General features: G+C 44.3%; 2 protein-coding genes across 5 annotated transcripts; one reads left to right on the top strand and one right to left on the bottom strand.

Annotated features, from left to right (window-relative positions):
* Positions 1-4,383: 4,383 nt before the first annotated feature.
* On the bottom strand, positions 4,384-12,236 carry znf365 (zinc finger protein 365). 2 transcript variants are annotated; one of them, XM_035399621.1, is made up of 5 exons: positions 12,108-12,236; positions 8,939-9,726; positions 7,196-7,367; positions 6,333-6,379; positions 4,384-5,867 (listed from the first exon to the last, which is right to left on the bottom strand). In XM_035399621.1, the coding sequence occupies exons 2-5, from the start codon at positions 9,712-9,714 to the stop codon at positions 5,696-5,698; spliced, it is 1,167 nt and encodes a 388-aa protein (XP_035255512.1). In that variant the 5' UTR covers positions 9,715-9,726; positions 12,108-12,236; the 3' UTR covers positions 4,384-5,695. The 2 variants fall into 2 exon arrangements, with proteins under 2 accessions (XP_035255512.1, XP_035255511.1); XM_035399620.1 differs by lacking the exon at positions 12,108-12,236 and adding an exon at positions 11,685-12,048.
* A 258-nt stretch (positions 12,237-12,494) lies between these two features.
* On the top strand, positions 12,495-21,391 carry rtkn2a (rhotekin 2a). 3 transcript variants are annotated; one of them, XM_035399693.1, is made up of 13 exons: positions 12,536-12,679; positions 14,444-14,646; positions 15,031-15,089; positions 15,643-15,696; positions 16,002-16,119; positions 16,657-16,857; positions 17,424-17,518; positions 17,887-17,993; positions 18,815-18,946; positions 19,262-19,433; positions 19,700-19,807; positions 20,175-20,491; positions 20,546-21,391. In XM_035399693.1, exons 1-13 carry the CDS (start codon positions 12,536-12,538, stop codon positions 20,927-20,929), a joined length of 2,094 nt encoding a protein of 697 aa, XP_035255584.1. In that variant the 3' UTR covers positions 20,930-21,391. The 3 variants fall into 3 exon arrangements, with proteins under 3 accessions (XP_035255583.1, XP_035255582.1, XP_035255584.1); XM_035399692.1 differs by having other exon boundaries at positions 12,495-12,679; positions 18,818-18,946; positions 20,175-21,391; XM_035399691.1 differs by having other exon boundaries at positions 12,495-12,679; positions 20,175-21,391.
* The last annotated feature ends 525 nt before the right edge of the window (positions 21,392-21,916 follow it).

The raw sequence follows: 21,916 nt of genomic DNA, 5'->3' as shown, positions 1-21,916 counted from the left end.
TTCATCACACACGGACAGGTATATTTCTTACATCACGGTGAGACAAGACAAACAAATACGCCCCCATTTTCAGAACACGAACACAGATAATAGGATTGATCATTTGTGGGTTGAACAGATGCAGTTATTACTTTTGTAGTTCACTGCACACCCTTTCTCTGCACTGTACTCCAGTGCTGTACTTTCTCATAGCATCCAACTTGTCTGAAAATAAAACAGCAGATGCTGTTTTTTTTTTCTTTCTCCAAACCTTTCCTACTAGCGCAACCACCATCTGCTTTGGCATGTCTCTGTGCTCCGTGCCGCAGCAGAGTCCTCTGAAACAGCCGAGCCATGTGGAGCAGCGTATCCATTTAACCTCTTCATTCAGATCGGTGCGGCTGGCGCGACCGAAGGAACAGCAGTTAGGTCTTTCGCGCTTTCCACAGGACAAGCTGTTTTTGTCGTTCCTACGCTCGCGCTCCGTTTCACGTTCGTTTGGTTTGCCGGTCTGTTCGGGAATTATATTTTTTTAATTTTTACTTCCTCCTCTCCACTTCAGGCTTAGCTGCTCAGCGGACACGGCCGAGCTGAAGTCGATACACTGGAAAAACCGAACTGAAAAACTGTATTATTGCATAAACACACCAAGGCGGCTTTTGGCTAGTTTGGAAGATGTACAACAATTTATTAGGATGTTGCCATGGGCAACTACAGTTATTCATTAACAACCAGCTGTTTAGAAGGGCTCACTCTTTCATATACTTGGTAATTACAGTTCTCTCAACAAAACAATGCACAATGCCAAAAAAATAAACTGTTTTACGGTATATCTTTCATTCATGTCCATGAAACCATTAAAGATAGCATACTAAAGATCACCAAATTTCTCTGCTAGACAGCAGCTGTGATTCCTTCTGAAATTTTACCTTTAACCCCACAGTCTTACCCATGTTTCTCATGATGAGTGGAACATGGCAATCTTGTAGACTGAACTTACACCCCCCCCCCACTTACACCCCTTTCACACCGAGGCAACAGCCATTGGTGTAAAAATGTCAGCCCGTGCTACTATGAAGAGAGAGGCTAGCTTCACGGTCATTCAAATAATCAACTGAAATGCAGCACATTCTATGGAACTAAACAATTGTCCGGTTCAATAATACTCATCACAGCTCACTCAACAGTGCACAGTAGATGTTTGCCTACATGGATGCCAGATGTTTATGGCTCTGTTCTAAGTTCCTGTTTATCTTATTCATTGCTGACGGCCATGTTTGTTAACGCTATGCTGTGTGTGCGCATACTTATTGTTGGAGCCATTTTCCAAGTATGAAAAATTAAACTTAAGCTTGCTAAAATGTTTTTTTTTTTTTTATCGGTCTCATTACAGGAAGTGCCAAGGCCTGTGACTAAATGAAGGTTCTCTGCATGTCAAGTATCTCAACTGAAACAAAATCTTATTGTGCACTTTGTCAGCAGTGGACTTCTCACAGCTGCGGGCAAGTTCAGTGGCAGATTCTGTTCAGCACTTGTGACTTATCAGCGTTAAGGTACAGCTTACTCCTGCATGTGCTTTTAATATATTCTAAATTATATTCTTTGTATAACTTTAAACTTAAACAAGTGGATATAAATTATGTCCCCATCGTATTAGGAGGTGATTTTATTTTGGTTTTACACAGAGATATTGGCAGGACCTGCTGGATGTACTCTGAGATTGTGGTCAAGGAACTGGGTTGAGGAATTTTGATCCAAAATCTGCTGCCGATTAGCTGTGTTTCTGCTTCTTCCCACCCATTGGACAATGCCCTTAGTGACAAGAAACACCCAGTGACCAATTTCAACAACTTCAACAATTTCTTTTACCAAAGGCAAAATTTGTCGTCTATGCAGCTGAGAGAGTTTTTCCATACTCTGTCACTTCATCCACAGCATCCTCATTCGTCCTAGCAGCATGACCTCTGTGACCTTGACTGAGAAACACAGGACAGGGAGAACGGACCCACCAAGCAGCCTTCAGTGACCTACTGTACACCATTCATTCACAACCCCACACTGAGGCTTTCTGTTCTGCTCGAAGAACAAAGTACACAGTTTTACGGTGAGTGGTATCACTCTGTGATATAATGTGCCCGGACTTCAAACTCTACACGCCGAAATACTGGGCAGTGATCTGTATGTACCATCAAAAAGATGAAAGATCGCTAATACAAAAAATATAAAAACCTAAAGATTTCAAACTTGCCTGTGTGTTGTGTACTGTGTGATAATAAAATGGCCGCATTTTTAAGTCTTAAGGATTTGTCAAACCAAGATTCTCTCCAAATAAATGAAGGACCATGTGCTACATCAAGGTGTTGTTTTTTCACTTTATTTGTACCAGGTGATCCACTGTGGACAACAAAAACATTAATTATTCATATTGTTAACCCACCGTGATAATATAAAAGTCAAAACTAATGTACATACATAGATCATTTGTGCACAAAAGTCCTCAAAATTACAGGAGATGCTTTATGACAAAAAGAAAAATGACAACAAATTCTCTTCTGTGTGCTTGGCCAAATGGAATATAGAATGTCAAATAGGACATATCAAGTCAACGATGATGTCAGCATCTAAAATCAGCTGCTGGCCCAACCGCCGGTCAAATGGTGTCTGCTGTTAGGATTTTGCGCCATCTAGTGGACTAAAACGTCATCTGAAGCACAAGAAAGAGAATAACATTGATTGACCCTTACCTGTATATACAACTAAATTTTTGTATATACAACTAAAAGTTTGTATTTTTGTACCATACATTAAATCTATTTGGGTTCAAGTTCAGGAACAGCACTTTTAACAGCTGCACAGATTTTTGAACAAAAATGGCAATATTATTTCATTTGAGTTTGTTTCTCAATGAGCACATAAACTACATTTTAAAGAAATTAAATGAAAGCTGGATGGAATATTGTGTTGGTGACTTTATTATTAATCTACTGATTATGTCGCAATAATATAATATATTCCTCTTTGTGTATTGAGTTCACACACATTGCATTTAGGAATTCAGCATTCTCTTATCTAGATCACGTTTTTACATACAATCCATTACATATGAAGCTGATGTTTTCCCCCACATACAGCCCTCACAGATTTAAGACACTGGTTTTTCAGTGCTATGTTGAGGCCAGATCAGATAAGTAGGATTGGACAGCCATCAAACAGTTTTTGAAATACTGAACAAATCTGGCTGTGTCAGGAAAGACCTCTGTGGCTTCGTTAAGGAGATAGACAGTTAATCCAAGCTAAGTGAAATTGAGTAGGCAATTCTGAACTATATTTATAATCCAGAAAAAAAAACATCCAAAATGACATCTAAAATTCTGTTTATCATTCACTCATATGTGACGCATAGGCGAAAAATGCCTATTATCAGTAACTGACCATCTCCTATTCCAGGCTCATCTTGCTAAATGCCCAATTCACCACTAGAGGGCAGTGACAGTATACATAACTTCAGTAGCTATTCACTGTTGAACTTGATTACTGGTCCTCAGCTCCTCCCTCCCTTACTTTCACCAGCTTATTTCCTTACTGGATGTGTCAAAGTTACAGGTCAAAGTCAATGAAATGTCACTGTCAGCTACTCCTGTGCGAATACGACAGTCAACACTGCCTGTCGCAGAACACTGTTTAACTGGCAGTACCAATGCTACACACTGTACAGCCCTATAGCTCATCTCAAATGCACATTTTTTCAGTATTAGGATACAAACTGGCATATTCTTGAATCACTTACTTGTGTTCAATGTTAGGATAAAATGTGACAATTTTAATAATTTTAATGTTTTTAACGGTATAAAAAAAACAACATTTTGATAAATTGTTATTTTTGAACTACAACACTTAGTGCAAGGGCAGATGTAACGGGATGAGTTTTCAGTGTTACTTAGGCTGGTTCAGAAACCGGAGCCTTACCAGAGGAACAGAAGAGCACTCGGAGGGCACGAGAGGCTTCCGGAATGTCGGGCAGAGTTCTAAATGCTTCATGAACTTCAGCCAGCGGCACGTGGGCGCGACGCTGTCACTTCTGCTCAAGTGGTGGGCAAAGCCTAGCGTAAGTAGACACTAAAAAAAGCGCGCTGACCGAACGTTCACTGCGCATGTCTTTCGACAGAAGAAGTCAGTGCACCTGGACACAGCGGCTATACCTTTAAAAAAATAAAAATAAATTAATAAATACCGTTAACTCCAGACATAAAATAACGTACACGGGGTTGCAAATGATAAAGATCTAAAATTATGGGTTGGATAAAAAAAAGCCTTTTCCATACATTGAGTGACTACCCTGGTAGATATTTAAGACAAATTAAAACCAAATGGACGTTTGTTACATAAACAGATAAGAGGCCAGAGGACATCATTTTAAATTTTATTCTTTATGATTTGACGGAGAGCAACACAATTTTTAATTAAGAATACAGAGTTGTGTTTCTCACAGTGTTTCAAAGGCTACATTTTTCCCCCCCAATTGAAGGCACACATACACAAGGGACTAGTGTTGTACATTGCCCACTTAAAACGCAGAATGCAAAGCCAACAGGACTCAACATCAAAAATATCAGATTTTATAATATATATTATATCATATTTAATATCAATATACCCATTATGAGATATTACACAATAGTCGAGAGACAAAACTAACCACAAAGTTGGCACATTTGCTTTATCTGTCTGATTGTCAGGTGTACTGTTTTATATAGAAACCTGCATTGTTGTTTATGCACCGACAGAATTTTCACCACAAAAATATATTTGGTCCACAGTACATAGTGCAAGATATTATATCGCAATACAGGTTTTACCATCTAAAGAAGCACATGCAGATCCAACAATATGCAAATCACCAGGTCATGCATTTAATATAGTGATTCTAAAAATATTTCTGAAAAGCTGAGCCAAAAGTATCCGGCTATCTGAAAAAATAAACCTACCAGAGGTATATACAACAAAACCATAAGATCACAGTATCAGATTCTAAGGATTACTAAATATTCATCAGTATTAATATGAGTGAAAATTAGCAGTCATTGGCATTTTACCATTTCCAGTATAAACACAGTGTTGGACATAGAGGAGTATCAGTTTAGAGAAAAATATATATTTTTTCCTATTGCACAGTATTGCTCTATATTCAGAATTGAACAGCAAAAAGCATATAAACGACAATATCATAATAACGACAGCACTATTAAAAATGCATTCAGAAAACTCTAGTATACAATCACCTTTAGTTACCAAATATCCACTGTTTAATTTGACTGAATACACAGTATCAAAGAAATACAAAGTACACTATAAACAAGACAACAATAAATAAATATCATAAGGTTATCCTATCGGTAAGACTGAGCTCTTATAAAAGCATACGAACATTCACACCTTTAATGAAGCATGTGACATTCTAAACACAAGAAACCCGCCCCATATGGTGAATGATAAACAGCATTTGGCAAAAACAACTGTTTTGAGAAAGGAACACAGTCCCCTATCCCAGCTGATAACATGATGTCCGATATGCAATGACATTAAACAATCAATTAAATATTTTGCTACATTCAGAGATGTGTCTATATGAAGACCAATTTTCCCGTGGCGCTACGCTACAATCTGGAATAATCTGGATCGGTGCACTGGAGGGCTCACCCGCACTGGGCAAGATCACTTAGGCCTCGTAGCGGGCCAACTGTCTGTGCTGGCCCTTCCCTTCTCCCGGCTTGTAGTCGGGGGAGTGTCCCTGGCTCTCTCTCGGGGATTTCGTGAAAGGCCGCCCTTTCCGATCGGAAGGTTCCCTCGTCTCCGTGGGGTCCTCTGACGTCAGGAGGCCACCAGCCGACCTGTGATTGCAGAGACAGATTTTCAGCGCGGCTACTGGCCCCGGTGAGCAGGCTACGGCTTTTACTATTGTGTAGTCCAGGGAAACGGTCTTACACAGCACAAGTCCATGCAGAATCAATTTATGTAAAGAAGCGACCACGTGACAGTGCGGTATTTTCAAATTAAATTGAGAATTGTCCTTAGGAAAAACAGTCGCAGCCACCTATCTGTGGGGCGACATAGCTCAGGAAGTAAGAGCGGTTGTCTGGCAGTCGGAGGGTTGCTGGTTCGATCCCCGCTCTGGGCGTGTCGAAGTGTCCCTAAGCAAGACACCTAACCCCTAACTGCTCTGGTGAATGAGAGGCATCAATTGTAAAGCGCTTTGGATAAAAGCGCTATATAAATGCAGTCCATTTACCATTTACTTATCTGCTAGTTGTTGCGATTTTCTGCTCCTGCAATAAAAAAAGCTTTGCCAGAATTACCTGCTTTTGGTTATTCTCAGAGGTCCATTTTCAATGGTGTGGGACATCTGGAAAGAATGACAAAATGAGACAAGCTCACAAGGGCGTTTCGGATTTATCCCCCGAAAATGAAACTGAGACAGGCACTCCCTCATTTCTGATCTTATCTCTCAAGTGGCCTTAACAGATGGACATTGTAGGGGGAAAAAAAAAAAAACCGATTGGAAATTGTTCTGGAAATTGCCTACCATTTCCTACTTCTGCCTCAAACCGACTTTGGCCACTGTTTAGCTCTCAATTTCAAAACTAATTTTCCTAATGGTCAACATATGCGCCACTCCAGCACTCTACCCCTGAAGCCAGACAGCAGAGATTTTGTGTCCACATTTCGAGTGAATAAATGGCGATTCAGAACGCCGTTCAAAACGCATTCACTTAACTCACTTAAATCTCTGATGAGCCCTCGGATGAAAGAAAATAGGTTTGTAATTTAGTAGCCTGTCTCGAATGCTAACTAAGATATAGTCCAGTAAAAGGATGGAAGCCATAAAATAACCTTGGAAAAAAAGAGCAAACTTTCCGAAAAGGAGCCCTGCTAAACGATGTAGTCAAACATATCAGATTTGATTTCTGTATAGACAACAACAGACAGGGACACTGGACCTTACTGCTAACAGAATCAGGCAGGGTATGGATGCGGTTAGAATCCATGCTCTCGTGTTTCAGTACAAAAACAGTTCTAGAACTCCACTGGCTTTCAATTACCAGCAGTGATTGTGACATCACATTAGAATGTTTGTGACCTCACACCTTAAAGGGTTAAAGGTGTCGGCAGTCATACGCAGGCCATCTTGAACACAGGTGTTACCCTCTGGGTTACTTACACAGTGAGCTGTGCAGTTGGGCTGGCTGGAAGAGCTCTGATAGTATTTCAAAAGCCTCTCCGCCAGGCTGATGCGCTGCAAGAGGTTCTCGATGAAGCTCTGCAGCCGAACTTTCCCACACATCTCGTGCTGGACAGCTGTTTCCAGAAAGTGATGAATTGTTATAACTTCCCTGGAATGAATTAAAAATGAGAAGATGAGAGGGGGAGGAGGGAGAGGGGAGGGATGAAGGGAGGGAGGGGGGGGATGAAAGAGAGAGGAAATGAGAAGGCTTATTTCTTCTGGATCTTTCTGCGACAAGGCTGCCAAAGTTTAGGCCTTGGCAGTTACAGGAATGGCAGCAGTCAGATCTTCTGCCAGTACCATATGACAGAGCTGCATAAAGCTGTTAACTCATGATATTTCACAGGAGTGTTACTGTACACACCAATTATATATGTTATATGAATTATATATTTAAAAAAATATATAATTTTTATTTTATTTTTATTTTTTTGAGAGAGAGAGAAAGAGATATTTAATAATGACCCTGGCATTTAGACTAACTTTTTAGAGGGTCTTCTGGTCAATTAATATCCAAAATCCAACAGTACAGGAACTACAAATGTTACGTAAAGCAAAGAAGATTGATGCAGGCACAGTGCACAGAGCAGTCACAGTTGCCGAGCCTATCGAGATTTCTTACTGCCCTTCAAACGTGTGAAGGAAAGCCAGCTGGCCTTTAAAGCACCAGAACAGAAAATAAATAAATAAATAAAAAAACAGAAGTGTTTACTCAGAACAGTTGCATGCTGACTGTCATCGAGAACATGTTTAAATGAACACTACAAATTTGAGCGTGGACCTTCACTTTTGATATTACGCGTTTACATCTTACGCACCAAAAACATTCATTTCTACTTTTTGACGGCTTCTTTAAAAATTAGAGCTTTGTCCATTCTGGGGACAGGGGCAGAGACCAAAATTTAAGGCTTGCTTTGTAAGTCATGTGCCTAGTGGTACCGCCAGAAGGCACAGGCCCCATCCACGGTATGGCGTAGTTGCCGCTCTTCTCTAATTATAAGGGAAGCTTCCCTCCTGAATGAGTCGTGGTACTGACTTATGTTTGAGAGCAATTCACTGCCAGCATTCTTTAATGGCGTCTTAATTGTAAGTTTCCCGTTTTATTGACTTTTCCGTAACAAGGTGCGCGGCCCAGTCAGACACAGGAGATGGGCGATAGGGAGCTTTCTGCATGGCGCGAGTGCTGGATGCCAACACCAATTAAACTGATGGACAGACTAGTATTGACAGATACACATCCATCTATGCCTGGCACATCTAACAGAAAGACAGGCAGGCGGGTAGATGGATATGTGCAGCACACTCTCAGAAGTGAGGCTTCCAAAAGGCTCCTCTGCCTCCATAGAGGTACCCTGCATAGCTCAAGGTATTATTTCTTTTGGCCAAAATGATTAAATCTGGGACCTTTCACTCTTTTCACACCTACCATAGAGGGCTCTGTAAAGTGCTAAAAAGGGTTCCCTTATGAAGACAAGGCGAAGAACCCTTTTTTCAAAGAGTGTATATGTACACAGATAGACAGATGGACAGATAAACAGACAGACAGACAGACGGATGAACGGAGAGAGAGAGAGATGGACGGACAGACAGACAGACAGTGACAGACAGACAGACAGAGACAGTGACAGACAGACAGACAGACAGACGGAACCTGCCGGAAACACTCTGCAGCAGACTCACTGTTCCTTCCTCTCCAGCTCCTGCTGGGAAGCGCAGAGCTGCTGGCGCAGGGTGGCGATCACCATGACGGCGGAGTCCACCTGGCGGGTGAGCGCCCTCTCCCGCTGGCACAGCTCCTGCTTCACCTGCGCCAGGTGCTGGGAGCGGGCGCGGTGGCGCAGGAGCTCGGAGTCGGCCCGCGCCAGCTCCGTGCTCACGCTGAGCAGCCTCCGCTCCGCCGTGCCGTCCGTCGCCCGCAGCATGTCCTGCAGCCTGCGGCGCAAGCGGGCGCCTGGCTCCGCCCCCGGTGGCTCCGCCCCCGCCAACTCCGCCCCTGCCGGCTCCGCCCCCACCGCCACTACCGCCACTGCTGCCGCCCCCTCGGGCGCCCCTCCCCCTTCCTCCTTCTCCTTCTCCTCCCCTTGCTCCTCCCCCTGCACCTCCTTCACAGTCACCTCGCCGTGTTTCGAGCGCCCCTTCCCCGTGGTGGCGGTGGCGTTGCCGCCGCCGTCGTTATCGTCTCCCGGGCGACGCGTCTCTGCGCTCTTGCACCTCTCGGTGCAGCGGCCCTCCCTGGCCCTCCGGCCGTCCGGCAGCGGCGCGGCGTCCGCAGGGCGCCACCTGCTGCCGGGGCCCAGGTCGTGCAGCGTGTGGTAGGCGTGGCTGTAGTCCAGGTGAGCCCGCAGGGACGACAGGCTGCGGAACCTCTCCCGCTCCCCGCACCGCGGGCAGCGGAACGGAAGCTCCCGGATCTCTCGGCACGGTGGGAGGTTCCTCACGCTCAGCCTCTGCTGCATCTCATTAATGACCTGCGAACGAGCGGACCGTCACTGCCCTCATCGCACACAGGCAGGCGGCAGCGTGGCACAGTGGGTAAGGAACTGGGCTTGCAACCGAAAGGTCCCAGGTTCGATTCCCTGCTAGGACACTGCCGTTGCACCCTTGAGCAAGGTGCTTAACCTGAATTGCTTCAGTATATATTCCAGCTGTATAAATGGATGCAGTGTAAAAAATGCTATGTAAAAAAGTTGTGTAAGTTGCTCTGGATAAGAGTGTCTGCTAAATGCCTGTAAAGTAATGTAACAGACAGCTCGAACAAGGTGCCAAAAACCTCCCTGTAAAAACAATTACAATTACAAACAATAAAAATATGTGTACAGACAAAAAGAGAAGCAGCTAGTGCTAATAAGCTAATAATTTATCTGAAATGCCCTCTCTCTGTCTCTCATTAAGAGTGTGTGTCTTATAAGGAGCAATGTAAATAGCAGACTAGCAGTGGAAGAGTGAGGCTTCACCACACCTGAAATGAGCAGAGCTGTCGTACCCCATTTTTGGCTCCAGAGTGCAAAATATTTTGATTGGTTGGAGCAAGTCAGTGATTGACTGCCAACTCTGCCTATTGTGGAGTATATTAAATCTCACTCTTCCCATTTCACCACAGCAGACATTTTACATGTTATTCTGGTAAGAAATGTGGATTTATTCCGCTGGGTACTTCACTAAAGTAAGTATCTTGCTCGAAGGTGCAGCAGTGCTTTCTCACATGGAAACTTCCAGTCTGATTTTCCAAAAGACCACATCACGCAGCTGACTTGTCCCAATACTGCCGTATGTTAGACCCAAGGAGAATGTGACATTTACATTGGAGCATTTTGGAAAAAATCTAATCAGTTTGGAGCAGGAAAAAAAACCCCACCTCAAGTATTTGCATGACACATGTTGCACAGTATGGATAAAATAAATGCATGCCAAATTACATTCATACTTGCTGACTAGCCAAAGACTGAATCTACAGAAATTATAGTATCTCTTATTTAACAATGTTAGTTTCGTTAGGTCTGACCACTCAGAACCTGACTGGAAACACACAGCACCCAGGTTCCTCCACTTCTGTCCATTTCGCGTCTGACCGACACAAGCACCCATATAGAAAAGGTGTACATCGCTTCTGGTTCAGACAGAGATGGTAAATTTGTTCCGGCGGCACAGAGACGGAGGTCGCGGTGTAGTGACACACCATTCTTCATTCGAAAGCAATTACGGAACAGCAGCACACCAAACTGCTGTGTCCAATTTGTTCTTGGACAGCTATTGAGACGTATTAGCGAATAAGCAGATGTATTTAAGAGGGAAAGATCGGAGATCTATCAGCAATCATATAAACTCTGACTTCGTGAATGCTGAACATAGACACGGCTTTTTTTGTAATCAGGTTCCTCTTCTGTCGCCAGTTACAGTTGCAACGTCAGCTCAATGTAATTGCGATACGCACGACATACTACGTTGTTAGGTTATATCTGCAGCTGGCTGGCTAGCCAGTAACCTGTAACCAATCGCAAGCCAGTAATTAATTAATCAATGGCATTTTAATCTGTAGCTAATGATCAAACCCACCCGATCATTTTACATACGTAAACATAAATTACTTGTGGCAAAAAATAAACCTGTCTCGCTATTCGCCTGCGTTAAAACGCCCTTAGAAAAAATCTAACAGGTCCGTGCAGGAGCGTTAGCTACATTGTCACGAAGAAAGACATCACATGCAAAGAGGCATATTACACACAAAAAAGACTCAAACTGAGCAGTCGACCATATCGATTTCAGTATGGTATTTAGAACAATTGCGTTATTTCGACTGAATCAGAAGGCACATTTGTGGCAGCGTGATTTTATAGCAATTATGACTTGTTGTAAGCTCAAATAAAAGGCTATGCATGTAATGAAAATGGCTATTTTCAGCTATCTATGACATTCTTCGAAGTTTTACCTGGGTGCACAAGACGTCATACAGCCAGTGTGGTGCACGTGAAGTTTTATTCCTTGCAGGTCGCTATTCTGGCTACTCCAGTGATACGGACTGGCCAGACAATTCAGGGAACCAATCAGTAGCCTGGATTTTTCCCACGGATACCACTTTAACTTGCCCAAATTTACCTTGGGATAAAACACGGGTTTCAAAGAGTAAACGTGACAGCGGCAGCTAGTTTTGGGAGACTCGCTGTATTCAATGTGATGCTTCTGAGTACACAACAATGTAAACCACGAACCATTCGATTCATGGCTAGATTTTCATTTTCAAACCTCCCCACCAACCACCACTGGGTATCACTTTAACAGCTACAAATATGCGGGACTACAGGCGATGTGCTCACTTCAAATAAACGAGAGCCTGAAAGGGCTGTTTGCATACCTGGATACCCTCGGGTCACACACAGAGTGAAATTCAAAAATCAAATAAAATATGTACTCTGTCAGTCTGATTCCTAACATAACATATTAGCATTCTCGTCATTGCAAAGCGAGACGGGCATTTGAACGAAACCATTCCTAGAAAGACGGGGGACGTAAATCAACAAGACATTTCTAAGCAAAGGGTAAAATGGCACAATTTTCTTTAAAGCGAAATTAATGCGTCTTCGAGAAAGTGTTGCACAACGTACAATCTCAGTTTAAAACTGGAAAATTTCATGAAAATGTGTAGTGATAACTCCTAAAATTCAAATATTGAAATATGGTAGAATCCTATTGTGGACTCCGGGAGGCGGACCTTGCTCGGCTCAGTGACGCTGCAGACGTAGGCAGCTGTTCTCTGTTTATTGCCTGGGCAGCGCTGAGCGAATGGCGAGTATGGATGGTCCGCGCGATATTCAAAACTTCCGCAGGAACGAACGGGCCAGGGCTACTGTATCGTCCTGCTCTTCCCTCGGTATGGAGATAAAAAGAAAGAAGATCCGACAGAGCACAGTACTTCTACCAAATGAGGTGACCCCCCCCTCTTTTTAGCCAATCTCTTAGAAAACTAGCTTTAGTTATGAAAAAGTTTGCGGGTTCCTAAGAGTTACTGTTAACGAACAAGCTAGGGAATACTCTGTCATATCGAAACCGTTTACGCCCACTGTACCTTGATTTTCTTTCCTTTGCGATTATGTTGTGCCCAAGAAATTAATGCAGGAGTACACAACTACTCAAATGTACAAAATGTCCAAATGCATGAATGCAAAAGCATCCTGTAATATTTCTCCCGTAGAAGAGCAACGTTTTCAGCAGTTTCGTGCTGGTACAAAAGCGAACGAGGGCGATTTGCGGTTGTTGTTATTGCCTTTCGCTAGTTTGTTGAGCTGATGAAGTAGCTTTGATTATTTTCCGCCGTTTATAGCCGTCTGTAATCTTATCGGTGAAGATGTAAACCGAGAAGCTAAGGACAAAGGGTCTTTTTACATTTCAGTATGTGAAAATAGTCTGCTCTGTAACCAATCCATGCAATTTCAACGTTCATAATTTAATTGTTTTCTTTGGTTTTTCCATTAACATCAAACTAAAATGTTCTTACAGGGAAAGTTCATGAAAAGGTGTACAAGTCTGAATGACACTCTTCAGATTGTAGAGGACATGAACTTGTTGTACATACGACAGATATCTAAGAAAATAAAGGTAGAAAAAACTGTGTTGAAGGTGCATGATGATGGTTATTTTCAAAATTTTAGGTATTTTTGCATTTACACTGTAGTAGGAATCCAGTGCAGTCTAACCCAAAGCGAAGTTCAGCTTGCTCAGCTCCACATAGGCTAATTTCTGTCAGAAAAAAACTGAAAAGAAAAACGGATTCAATTATAGGCTACTTCGTGGCGTATAGTTGGCAGGTTACATACCATTAAAGAGAATATTTAAAAAAAAACTGACCTAGCATGTTTAGGACGAAGTGATTTGATTTGTTATAAACATCATCATAACACCGGTTTAACACTGGTTCACTCTAGATTCTAGATGTCTTTTGTGTTTGGACTCGCATTCAAAACCCCACTCCCACTCCCAGTCCCCCACCCCCAACAAACAAGCACGCACACATCAACGTCATTCTGTTTTATGTTACTGTTTTACGTCATATTTCATGTACAGTATTTAGCGTATACTCACATGCGTACGTATCTCATTCGGCTTACTCTGTTGTGATTTTGGATTTAGAAATTAATTGCGCCTGTTCATTGACTGATTAAATGAGAATAAAGTGGTTATTAAAATTAATCGAAGATGAGTCACATTCTCAGTGACATATTTTAGAGCTGCAGTGTTTATATGCCACTGTTCTTTTACATTTTTTCCTGCACTAAAGTTAATATGTACTGTTATACTCTCGGCAGATTAGGTATGATTTTTAGGAAAAAAATCCCATACCTTCATGTTTATTCTGTGTTTGTTATCTAACCTTCTATGTAAGTGAACAGATGGTGTTTTTTTGGAGATTTGCTGCGCTAAACTTGTTCCAAAATGTAAAATCTTATTCCCCTTCAGACATTGTCACAAATACACTCCACCAGTCACCCCCCTCATCTTCACTCATTTAGTTGAGCTACTGTCTTTGGCTGAGCGCTCTCCTGTCTGTGTACGCTCTTCCGCAATACACCGCCATCTGTTCCGTTGGAATTCTGAGAGGCAGATGCTGCTGCATTTGCTTGTGTCTATATGTATGTGTATATATATATATATATATATATATATATATATATATTTGGGGGTTGGGGCCTGCAGGATAGCAGTATTCAGGAGAAGATAGACTTCGAAGTCCGCATGCGAGAGGGAGCGTACAAGCTACTGGTGGCCAGCACCAAACGAGACCAAATCCTGAACGCCTCAAAAAGCCTCCTGACCTGCAACACCCGCATCAAGGCCTACATGACCGAGCTGCAGAAGAGGAAGGAGCATCTGGATGCAAAGGCAGCCGGTCACAGGAGGTGAGGGTCTATTCATATAGAACAGCGCCCCCTAGTGGATGGAGGCTACTCTAGACCTAAAAAAAAGTAGTCTGCTTTTTATACTGTTCATGTGACAAGAGGGACGTCCAGCCCTGTCCCTGGAGATCGACAGTCCTGTTGGCTTTCACTCCAATCCTAACAATGCACACTTCATTCCACAGCTAGAGATCTGCTATTGAGTAGAATCAGGCGTGCCAAATTAGGGTTGAAATGGAAACGGACAGGACGGTAGATCTCCAGGAACAGGGTGACTCTGATGCAACGCATTGCTCTTTTCAGTGGAACCACACTTTTGTGTGTTCATATTGGTGTTTGATATGCAGAGACCCGAGCACAGGTGAGCTTCCTGCTCGTGTTTTGCAGGTGGTCAGATCCAGTTTCTGAGGACCGAGTGCCATGCAGGGGGAAAGTTGCCCTTTCAGGTACGGTCAGCGCATTATGAAATCTGAAGCCCAATTAAAACTGAACGCGAACAAGGAATGGTGTAATTAACGAGGAATAATCTATGTTACTTTTGCACCTGTGTATTTGTTTACATATTTTGTGCAGTAAACACAGATGGTTCATGCCATCTTGCATGTTGAACAGCAGGTCTGTTTGCTGCCTTGTGTTACTAGTGTCTAGCTGAACTTCCACCATGGGAAATTAAAATGGCTGTACAATTGGGACGGTGTGCAAAGAATAAAAATCTGTCAGTTGGTGTACAGTTTTTACAACAGGCGTACAGTTTTTCTTAAAAGTGTAATGCGGAAGTGTGACAGTGGCATGAATGTAACATGGGAGAATGGGACCAGACAGGTGTACCTGGGGAAAAAAAACCCTTAGAGACAAAATTATGAACTGGGTACAATAGCTTCTCCCTTCCAGATCAATCTCTCTGTGTTCGCATTTGTATTTTTAAAACAGTGACAAATAATTTATCAGATGTGCCAAACAGTGTAATGTAGCATAGTGTCCTTTTCGTTTCCTCTCCAGGGCTGAGAATACCATTGATGTGGAAAGACTCTGACCACTTCAGCAACAAAGGAAGTAAGCGCTTTTGATCTGTGTTTTCGGTAAAAAATTTTGAACTTGAATTATTTCCATATAAAGAGAAAACACCTCAACCATTTCCACCCTGGTACTCACAAATTTCATACTGAATGAAAGAGTAATCTGTTTCTGCGCAGCAGTTTGAATTTCATTCTGGCCTATCTTCTGACCTTTTTACAGAGACTGCTGAGGGAATCGTCCCTGGCGAGTTTATGTAATGATATCGCTGAAATGAGTGTGATATTTTTAGCATTGCCTCATTGTGTCATTTTAATCCTTGCATTCATGAATCCTTTTTATAGGCTCCAGACGAGTGGCTGTGTTTTGCCTGATGAAAATTGGAGCAGAAGTTTTTGACACAGAAATGGTGGTGGTGGATAAATCTGCAACAGATATTTGCTTTGAGGGCTTAACGATATTGTAAGTATCGAGTTGGAGACATTATTGAATGGATCTATAGGCACACAAAGTGGAATTTACATGTTGCACAAGTAGACCAATATCAATAGCTGATACTTGACTGGTCACATTGCACTAAATAAAATTTTGGCTCATTGCAAAGAGCAAAAAAAAAACTGTTTCAAGTCTTACAAGTGTTCTAGAAAACTGATCCATAGTTTAAATGGTTATTTTATTGTCCATTCTGTCATATGAATGTGTGCAGCAAATGAGTGGGGCCTCCAGTGAAATGTTGCTCTGTATGTATTCCCTGTGACACCAGCCGTAAATGTAGTCAGATCTGAATGAATGAATGAATGAATGAATGAAACTTCAGGAGCGGACGGCGTTTCTGGCCGCCTTCCTCCACAGGCCCTCACTGCGGCCGTCAATCTCCACGGTGACGGTGTGATTTCAGCGCAGGGGGCAACCTGCCCAGCGTTCTCACGTTTCACACGCGTGTGTGTGTGTATGTGTGTGCTCGCGTTTCACACACACACGCGTGTGCTCCCCTTGCAGCTCCGACGCTCGGCCGCAGTTCGAGCTCACGCTGGAGCTGTACAGCTGCGCCGTGGAGGACGACGCGTCATTGGTCAACACGCCAAAGAAGCTGGCCAAGAAGCTGCGGAATTCCCTGGGCAAGGCCTCCGGGAGAAAACTCTGCCCCCTGCTGGAGGCAGGAGACCCGGAGTCTTTCCTGCAGTCCCATCCCATATCCCCGTGAGAAATCCCCGCCCCCCTTCGCCAGTTACATTACGTCAGCCTTGATATGACGGAGTTCGTCTCATTGGTTTTTGTCCCGAGGCTTAGCCAAACAGTGTTTTAATATAGGATGTTATTTAAAAGGCAATTTAGGAGTCCTGAATGAATTCCTTCCATTTTAATTTCATCACAGCAGATCCAAATTACATTTGTTTAATTTATCAGACTTATCCAAAAGCAACTTACATTTTTTTTTTTTACTTAGAATCTATTTACACAACTGAATATTTACTGAAGCAATTCAGGTTTAGTAACTTTTCTCAAGGGCGCTACAACATTCCACACCTGGGAATCGAACCAGCAACCTCTGCAAAGTCACAAGGCCCAGTTACCTAATCGTTGTACCGCACTACTAGCCTGAATTAAATGTTCCTATAGTCCGTGCATCACCTGTACGTTTACCTGCCTGTCAGTACGCGACTGATTTGAGCGTGAACGTAGCTGTTGTGAGACCAGCATGCCGAGCGGCGTGTGGGGGGCGGGGCTCTGGCAGGACTGACGGGCGCGTGCGTCTTGTGTTCCAGCGCGGCGAGGTACAGCCTGCTGGCGTACACCACGCTCTGCCTGGCCCAGGCGGAGGGAACATTCCAGTCCCACTCGCTCATGGTCGCACAGAACGGTGAGACCGCTGCACGGGAAAATAAAATAATAAATAAAATCTGGGGGCATTAAAACTCTTCTTTTACCCATCTGTGCACTGTCATTGTGAACAAGGTTCGCATAATGCATGCCATTGGTAAGAAGACCATGCTATAATGGTGTTCACACAAATAGTTTTTTAAAATGGGATGCAATCACATACTGTTTGATGGCATCGTGGACACAAAATGTTTCGTTTGATACCCGTTCAGAATGTAATGGCAGGAAATTCCCATCAGAACTCATCAGTTTTTTTAGTTTCAAGTCACTTGAAAGTGAATAACTATTCAGAGGCGTCGAGTATGCTGCTGAATAAGAGTGTGTGGGTGTGTGTGTTTTCGGGTCTAGCCGAGTGTTCCTCTTGGCTGCCCCTGTACGGAAGCCTCTGTTGCCGCTTGGTGGCCCAGCCAGACTGCATGACCCAGGAAATGATGAGCGGCTTCCTCAACCAGCAGGTAACCTGCACACCTGAGTCACAACCAGCAGGTAACCTGAGTCACTGCTAGCCCAGCAGGTAACCTGCACACTTAAGATCCTGAGTAATCTCTGGCTTTACCATCTGAGAACAGCACAATAAAATATATTAATAATTTCAAAAGGAATTAGGTGGATAAGGAGGGTTTTGTGGCTTAAAAAAAAAAACAAAACCTAAATTCAAGAGCTAGGCAAACCATATGAACTTTCAATGGATAAGCCAAAGCTAACTGTTAACCTACCCTTGCACCGTTCACCTAGCAAAGGTGTTTTTTTTAATAAATGCAACACCTTGAAAATAGCTAGGCTTCCCAATACTCTCACTACTAGTCCTCCATTAGTCTGACAACTAGAGCAATGAAACTCTCAAATGAAAGTTCTAGTAGAGTTCCTCTCAAAGAGGCTGCTGACATGAGCATGACAGGATCAGAAATAAATGGATATGCAACTTCTGGCCTGTTTTAAGTCCAACAGGAAGGGTGCTGTCGCATCCTGATTGGACGAGAGAAGAATGCACAACAGCTGCTCTCAATCATCAATTAACAGCCAGTCTCCAAGGCACTGATCAGCAGCTGATCCTCATAGCCCTGCAATCAACCACTGAGCCACAGGAATTTCGAACCGAGTGAATACGAAATCGATAAGAAACATCGAACTAAGTGAAAAACGAAATAATACGCACTGAAGGAAACTAATTAGCAAGCAACCATGGGATATGAGTGACTGCTACAAGTGTGTGAGCCTCAGATTTTCCCTGCTGATGAGATAGATGAATTAACACGGGTGCTTTTGGCGTGCTCAGCAGAACGTTGGGGGCGTGATGAGGTGCTGCTCGCTGTACTGCGTCCTGAGAGCCGGGTGCCTGGCCTGCTACTACTCCCCAGAGGAAATACAGGCCAAAATGGAGCCCGCCCTGACCATCCCCATCAACAAGGTAAGCTCAAAGCAAGGGAAATTTTGAGCCAAAATGGAGCCTGCCCTGACCATTCCCATCAACAAGGTAAGCTCAAAATGTAGGAAATGTAGATCCAAAATGGAGCCCACCCTGACCATCCCCATGCAGTGCCAAAGTTGAGTTCATTCAGTGAACTCAAAGCTCTTTCCAATAAACAGCAACCACACGTTGCTGCTGCTGCTGCTGTGGTTGTTGTTGTTTTTGTTGTGGTTGTGGTGTTTGTGGTTGCAGTTATGGTTGTGCTGTTGGTATTTTGAGTGCTTCCCGGGGATGAAACGGTTCTCCTCTGTGCAGGACACGCGGATACGCTTGGTGGATAAGGACCACAGGAAGGGCTCAGACAGCCTGACCATAATAAACCCCGCGGGGGCGGGGCCGGCAGGAGAGAGCGGCGTGTTCACAGCCGAGAGTAGGGAGCAGCTGCAGGCCTGGATGGAGGCTTTCCGGCAGCACCTGTACGACCAAGGTGAGCCCTGACCATGACCGTGCACCTGTACGACCAAGGTGAGCCCTGACCATGACCGTGCACCTGTACAACCAAGGTGAGCCCTGACTGTGGCTGTGCACCTGTACGACCAAGGTGAGCCCTGACCATGACTATGCACCTGTACGACCAAGGTGAGCCCTGACCACAACCGCTTCAGGCAGCACCTGTATGACCAAGTCGTAAACATGGCTGTTTCCATGGAGAGGGCCGATGCTGTCGTAACCGTGGCGTTTTCCCTCTTACAGCTGAATGGCAGCACTGCTGCAGTGAGCTGATGAAGATCGAGGTGCTGTCTCCAAAGAAACCACCGCTCTTCCAGGCCAGGCATGCCGATTCGGTCTACAACGATCTGAGTGAGTGCCCTTTACCCACGCCAGCCTAAATATTGATATTCTTTAACGTTCGCTTGAAGGACCGGTTTCCCTGACCTGGACTAATCCTAGTCCGAGACTAAAAGAAAAATTCAGTTAAGATTTAGTCTAGGACTAGGCTCAGAGAAACCAGCCCAAAGTGTTATTTGAGCTTTAATTTGAACTTGAGAAGTGATTTAAGTTAGAGGTGATTGAGCAAAACCAAGCAGTCATCTTGCATGTGACCAAAGCAGTTTTCTTGATTATTCAGCACGGTTATCATACACGGTGCTGCACTGGTGTGCTCTTTGACATGTGATCATGGGATACAGTCCCAGCCACATCACACGCCTCGCTGTTTCTCCCACAGGCATCGGCTCACCGGGGAAATTTGAAAGCCTCACAGACATCATCCACAACAAGATAGAGGAAACCGGAGGCCGCTTCCTCATTGGGCAGGAGGAGGAAACGGAGGCCCCCGATTGGTCGGCTCTGTTCGGGGGGTCCCGCCCTCTGGTGGTGCAGAAGAGCGTGCTCTCCCCCAGCCCCAACCGCGGCGGCACCAAAAAGAGACGTGCCCCACCCCCGCCGCCCGATAAGCAGCCTTACTCCCCCGCCCCCAACAGCGGCCCGCTCAATAGTGCCCCCTATGCTCCGAAATTAACCAGCGCCCCCTATGCCCCGAACATACCCAGCACCCCTTACACCTCGAGCATAACCAGCGCCCCCTATGCCCCAAACATACCCAGCGCCCCTTACACCTCGAGCATAACCAGCGCCCCCTATGCCCCACTGAACAGCGCCCCCTACGCCTCAAGTATAAGCAACGCCCCCCACACCCTGCTCAACAGCGCCCCCTATGCCCCGAACATAGCCGGCGCCCTCCAGCAGGACGAGCAGAAGCCGAGGAAGCACGGCGCGCGCACCGGCAGGCCCTCTCTGGACGCCAAGTTCTCCGCCATCATCCAGCAGCTGCAGAAGAACCAGGGCCCCACCCACAAGCCCGCCCCCGTCCGCCCGCAGGGCTCCGAGAACCAGCCGCCGCCCCGCCCCCCAAAGCCGGCCCCCGCCCCCCGCCACGCGCGCAAGTCCTTCCGGGAGAAGATCAATCCCAAAGGCTGGTGAAACTAATCACACTCAACACGGACAGACCACTCGCCACTTGACACCACTTATGTCATCCTATCCATGCTGCCTTGAACCAGTGAAACTCACAAACTGTTGATCAACTAATAATTGCATCCACATGGCTAAAAAACGTTTGGATTTTAAAAAATGTTATGCATTATACACTTTAGAAACCGACTGGTAGCCTCAGTAGGCTATTTAGCATGTTAGCTTAAGATTAAGTTGTGTACTACAATGAACTAACAGAATTTAACAAACGTATCGTGAGAAATTAGTATAAGCTGTGTTAACGGAGGTACTGTGAATGTATAGTTGTCCATAGCAGGAAGATGTGCAATTAATTTTCCTTCATTTCAGATTTTCCTGTGTAGTCTTTTTATTGTTTGACCATTGTGTAAACGGTACATTCCTTGGATGAGGCGTTTCCTGGCCCTTCCACATAAATAGCTCAGTCATGTCCTCCTTGCAAACGGGACCCATTGCTGGAACCCGCCGCTGGCCCTCACTAAGGCTAAACAGTGATGGTTTATTATGACACTCACTGGAGCATGAAAGCCATTGGGGGAAAAGGCCAACTGCATTCAGGCGTCAGAAAAAAACTAGCCTCATTTGTGATGATCAGATGCAAAAAAATTTAAATAATTTTTTTTGGTCAAGGCCAGCCAGATAAAAAATATTAGATCATACAAGAACGGGGTTTTATGAGGTAATAAGAAAACATTACATCATATAAGGAAGAGGCTGCATAACATCTGTCCAGAATTTATACTCCAAACACTGACAGTTAGAGAGGAAAAGCACATTTCTCAACTCAGAAGAACTTTAGCAGGGCTAATTAAAACAGATTTTTACCAACCGATAAGCCCATCTGGGGGACTTATCTGCCGGTCAGAATCTCTCCCAGTTAAGTAGCTGCTGCTGGACTAATTAATCAAGAGATGCTGGCTGCCATGGGTGCAAATAACGTCAGTGCACGCTCTGGAC

This window comes from Anguilla anguilla, chromosome 18 (assembly GCF_013347855.1).
Source record: "Anguilla anguilla isolate fAngAng1 chromosome 18, fAngAng1.pri, whole genome shotgun sequence".
Lineage (NCBI taxonomy): Eukaryota > Metazoa > Chordata > Actinopteri > Anguilliformes > Anguillidae > Anguilla > Anguilla anguilla.
The sequence above is the reverse complement of the archived record's forward strand: the minus strand, read 5'-3'. Positions and strand labels throughout refer to the sequence as shown.

What these genes read in the sequence shown, in the direction of transcription:
- rtkn2a (XM_035399691.1), top strand. Translation starts at nt 12,536, where the DNA reads ATGGCGAGTATGGATGGTCCGCGCGATATTCAAAACTTCCGCAGGAAC. An exon ending in CCACTTCAGCAACAAAGGAA is followed by an intron (nt 15,697 to 16,001) that starts GTAAGCGCTTTT and finishes TCCTTTTTATAG; the next exon opens with GCTCCAGACGAGTGGCTGTG. An exon ending in GCAGCACCTGTACGACCAAG is followed by an intron (nt 19,434 to 19,699) that starts GTGAGCCCTGAC and finishes TCCCTCTTACAG; the next exon opens with CTGAATGGCAGCACTGCTGC.
- znf365 (XM_035399621.1), bottom strand. Translation starts at nt 9,714, where the DNA reads ATGCAGCAGAGGCTGAGCGTGAGGAACCTCCCACCGTGCCGAGAGATC. An exon ending in GAGCTGGAGAGGAAGGAACA is followed by an intron (nt 7,368 to 8,938) that starts GTGAGTCTGCTG and finishes AATTCATTCCAG; the next exon opens with GGAAGTTATAACAATTCATC. An exon ending in CTGAGAATAACCAAAAGCAG is followed by an intron (nt 5,868 to 6,332) that starts GTAATTCTGGCA and finishes CTGCAATCACAG; the next exon opens with GTCGGCTGGTGGCCTCCTGA.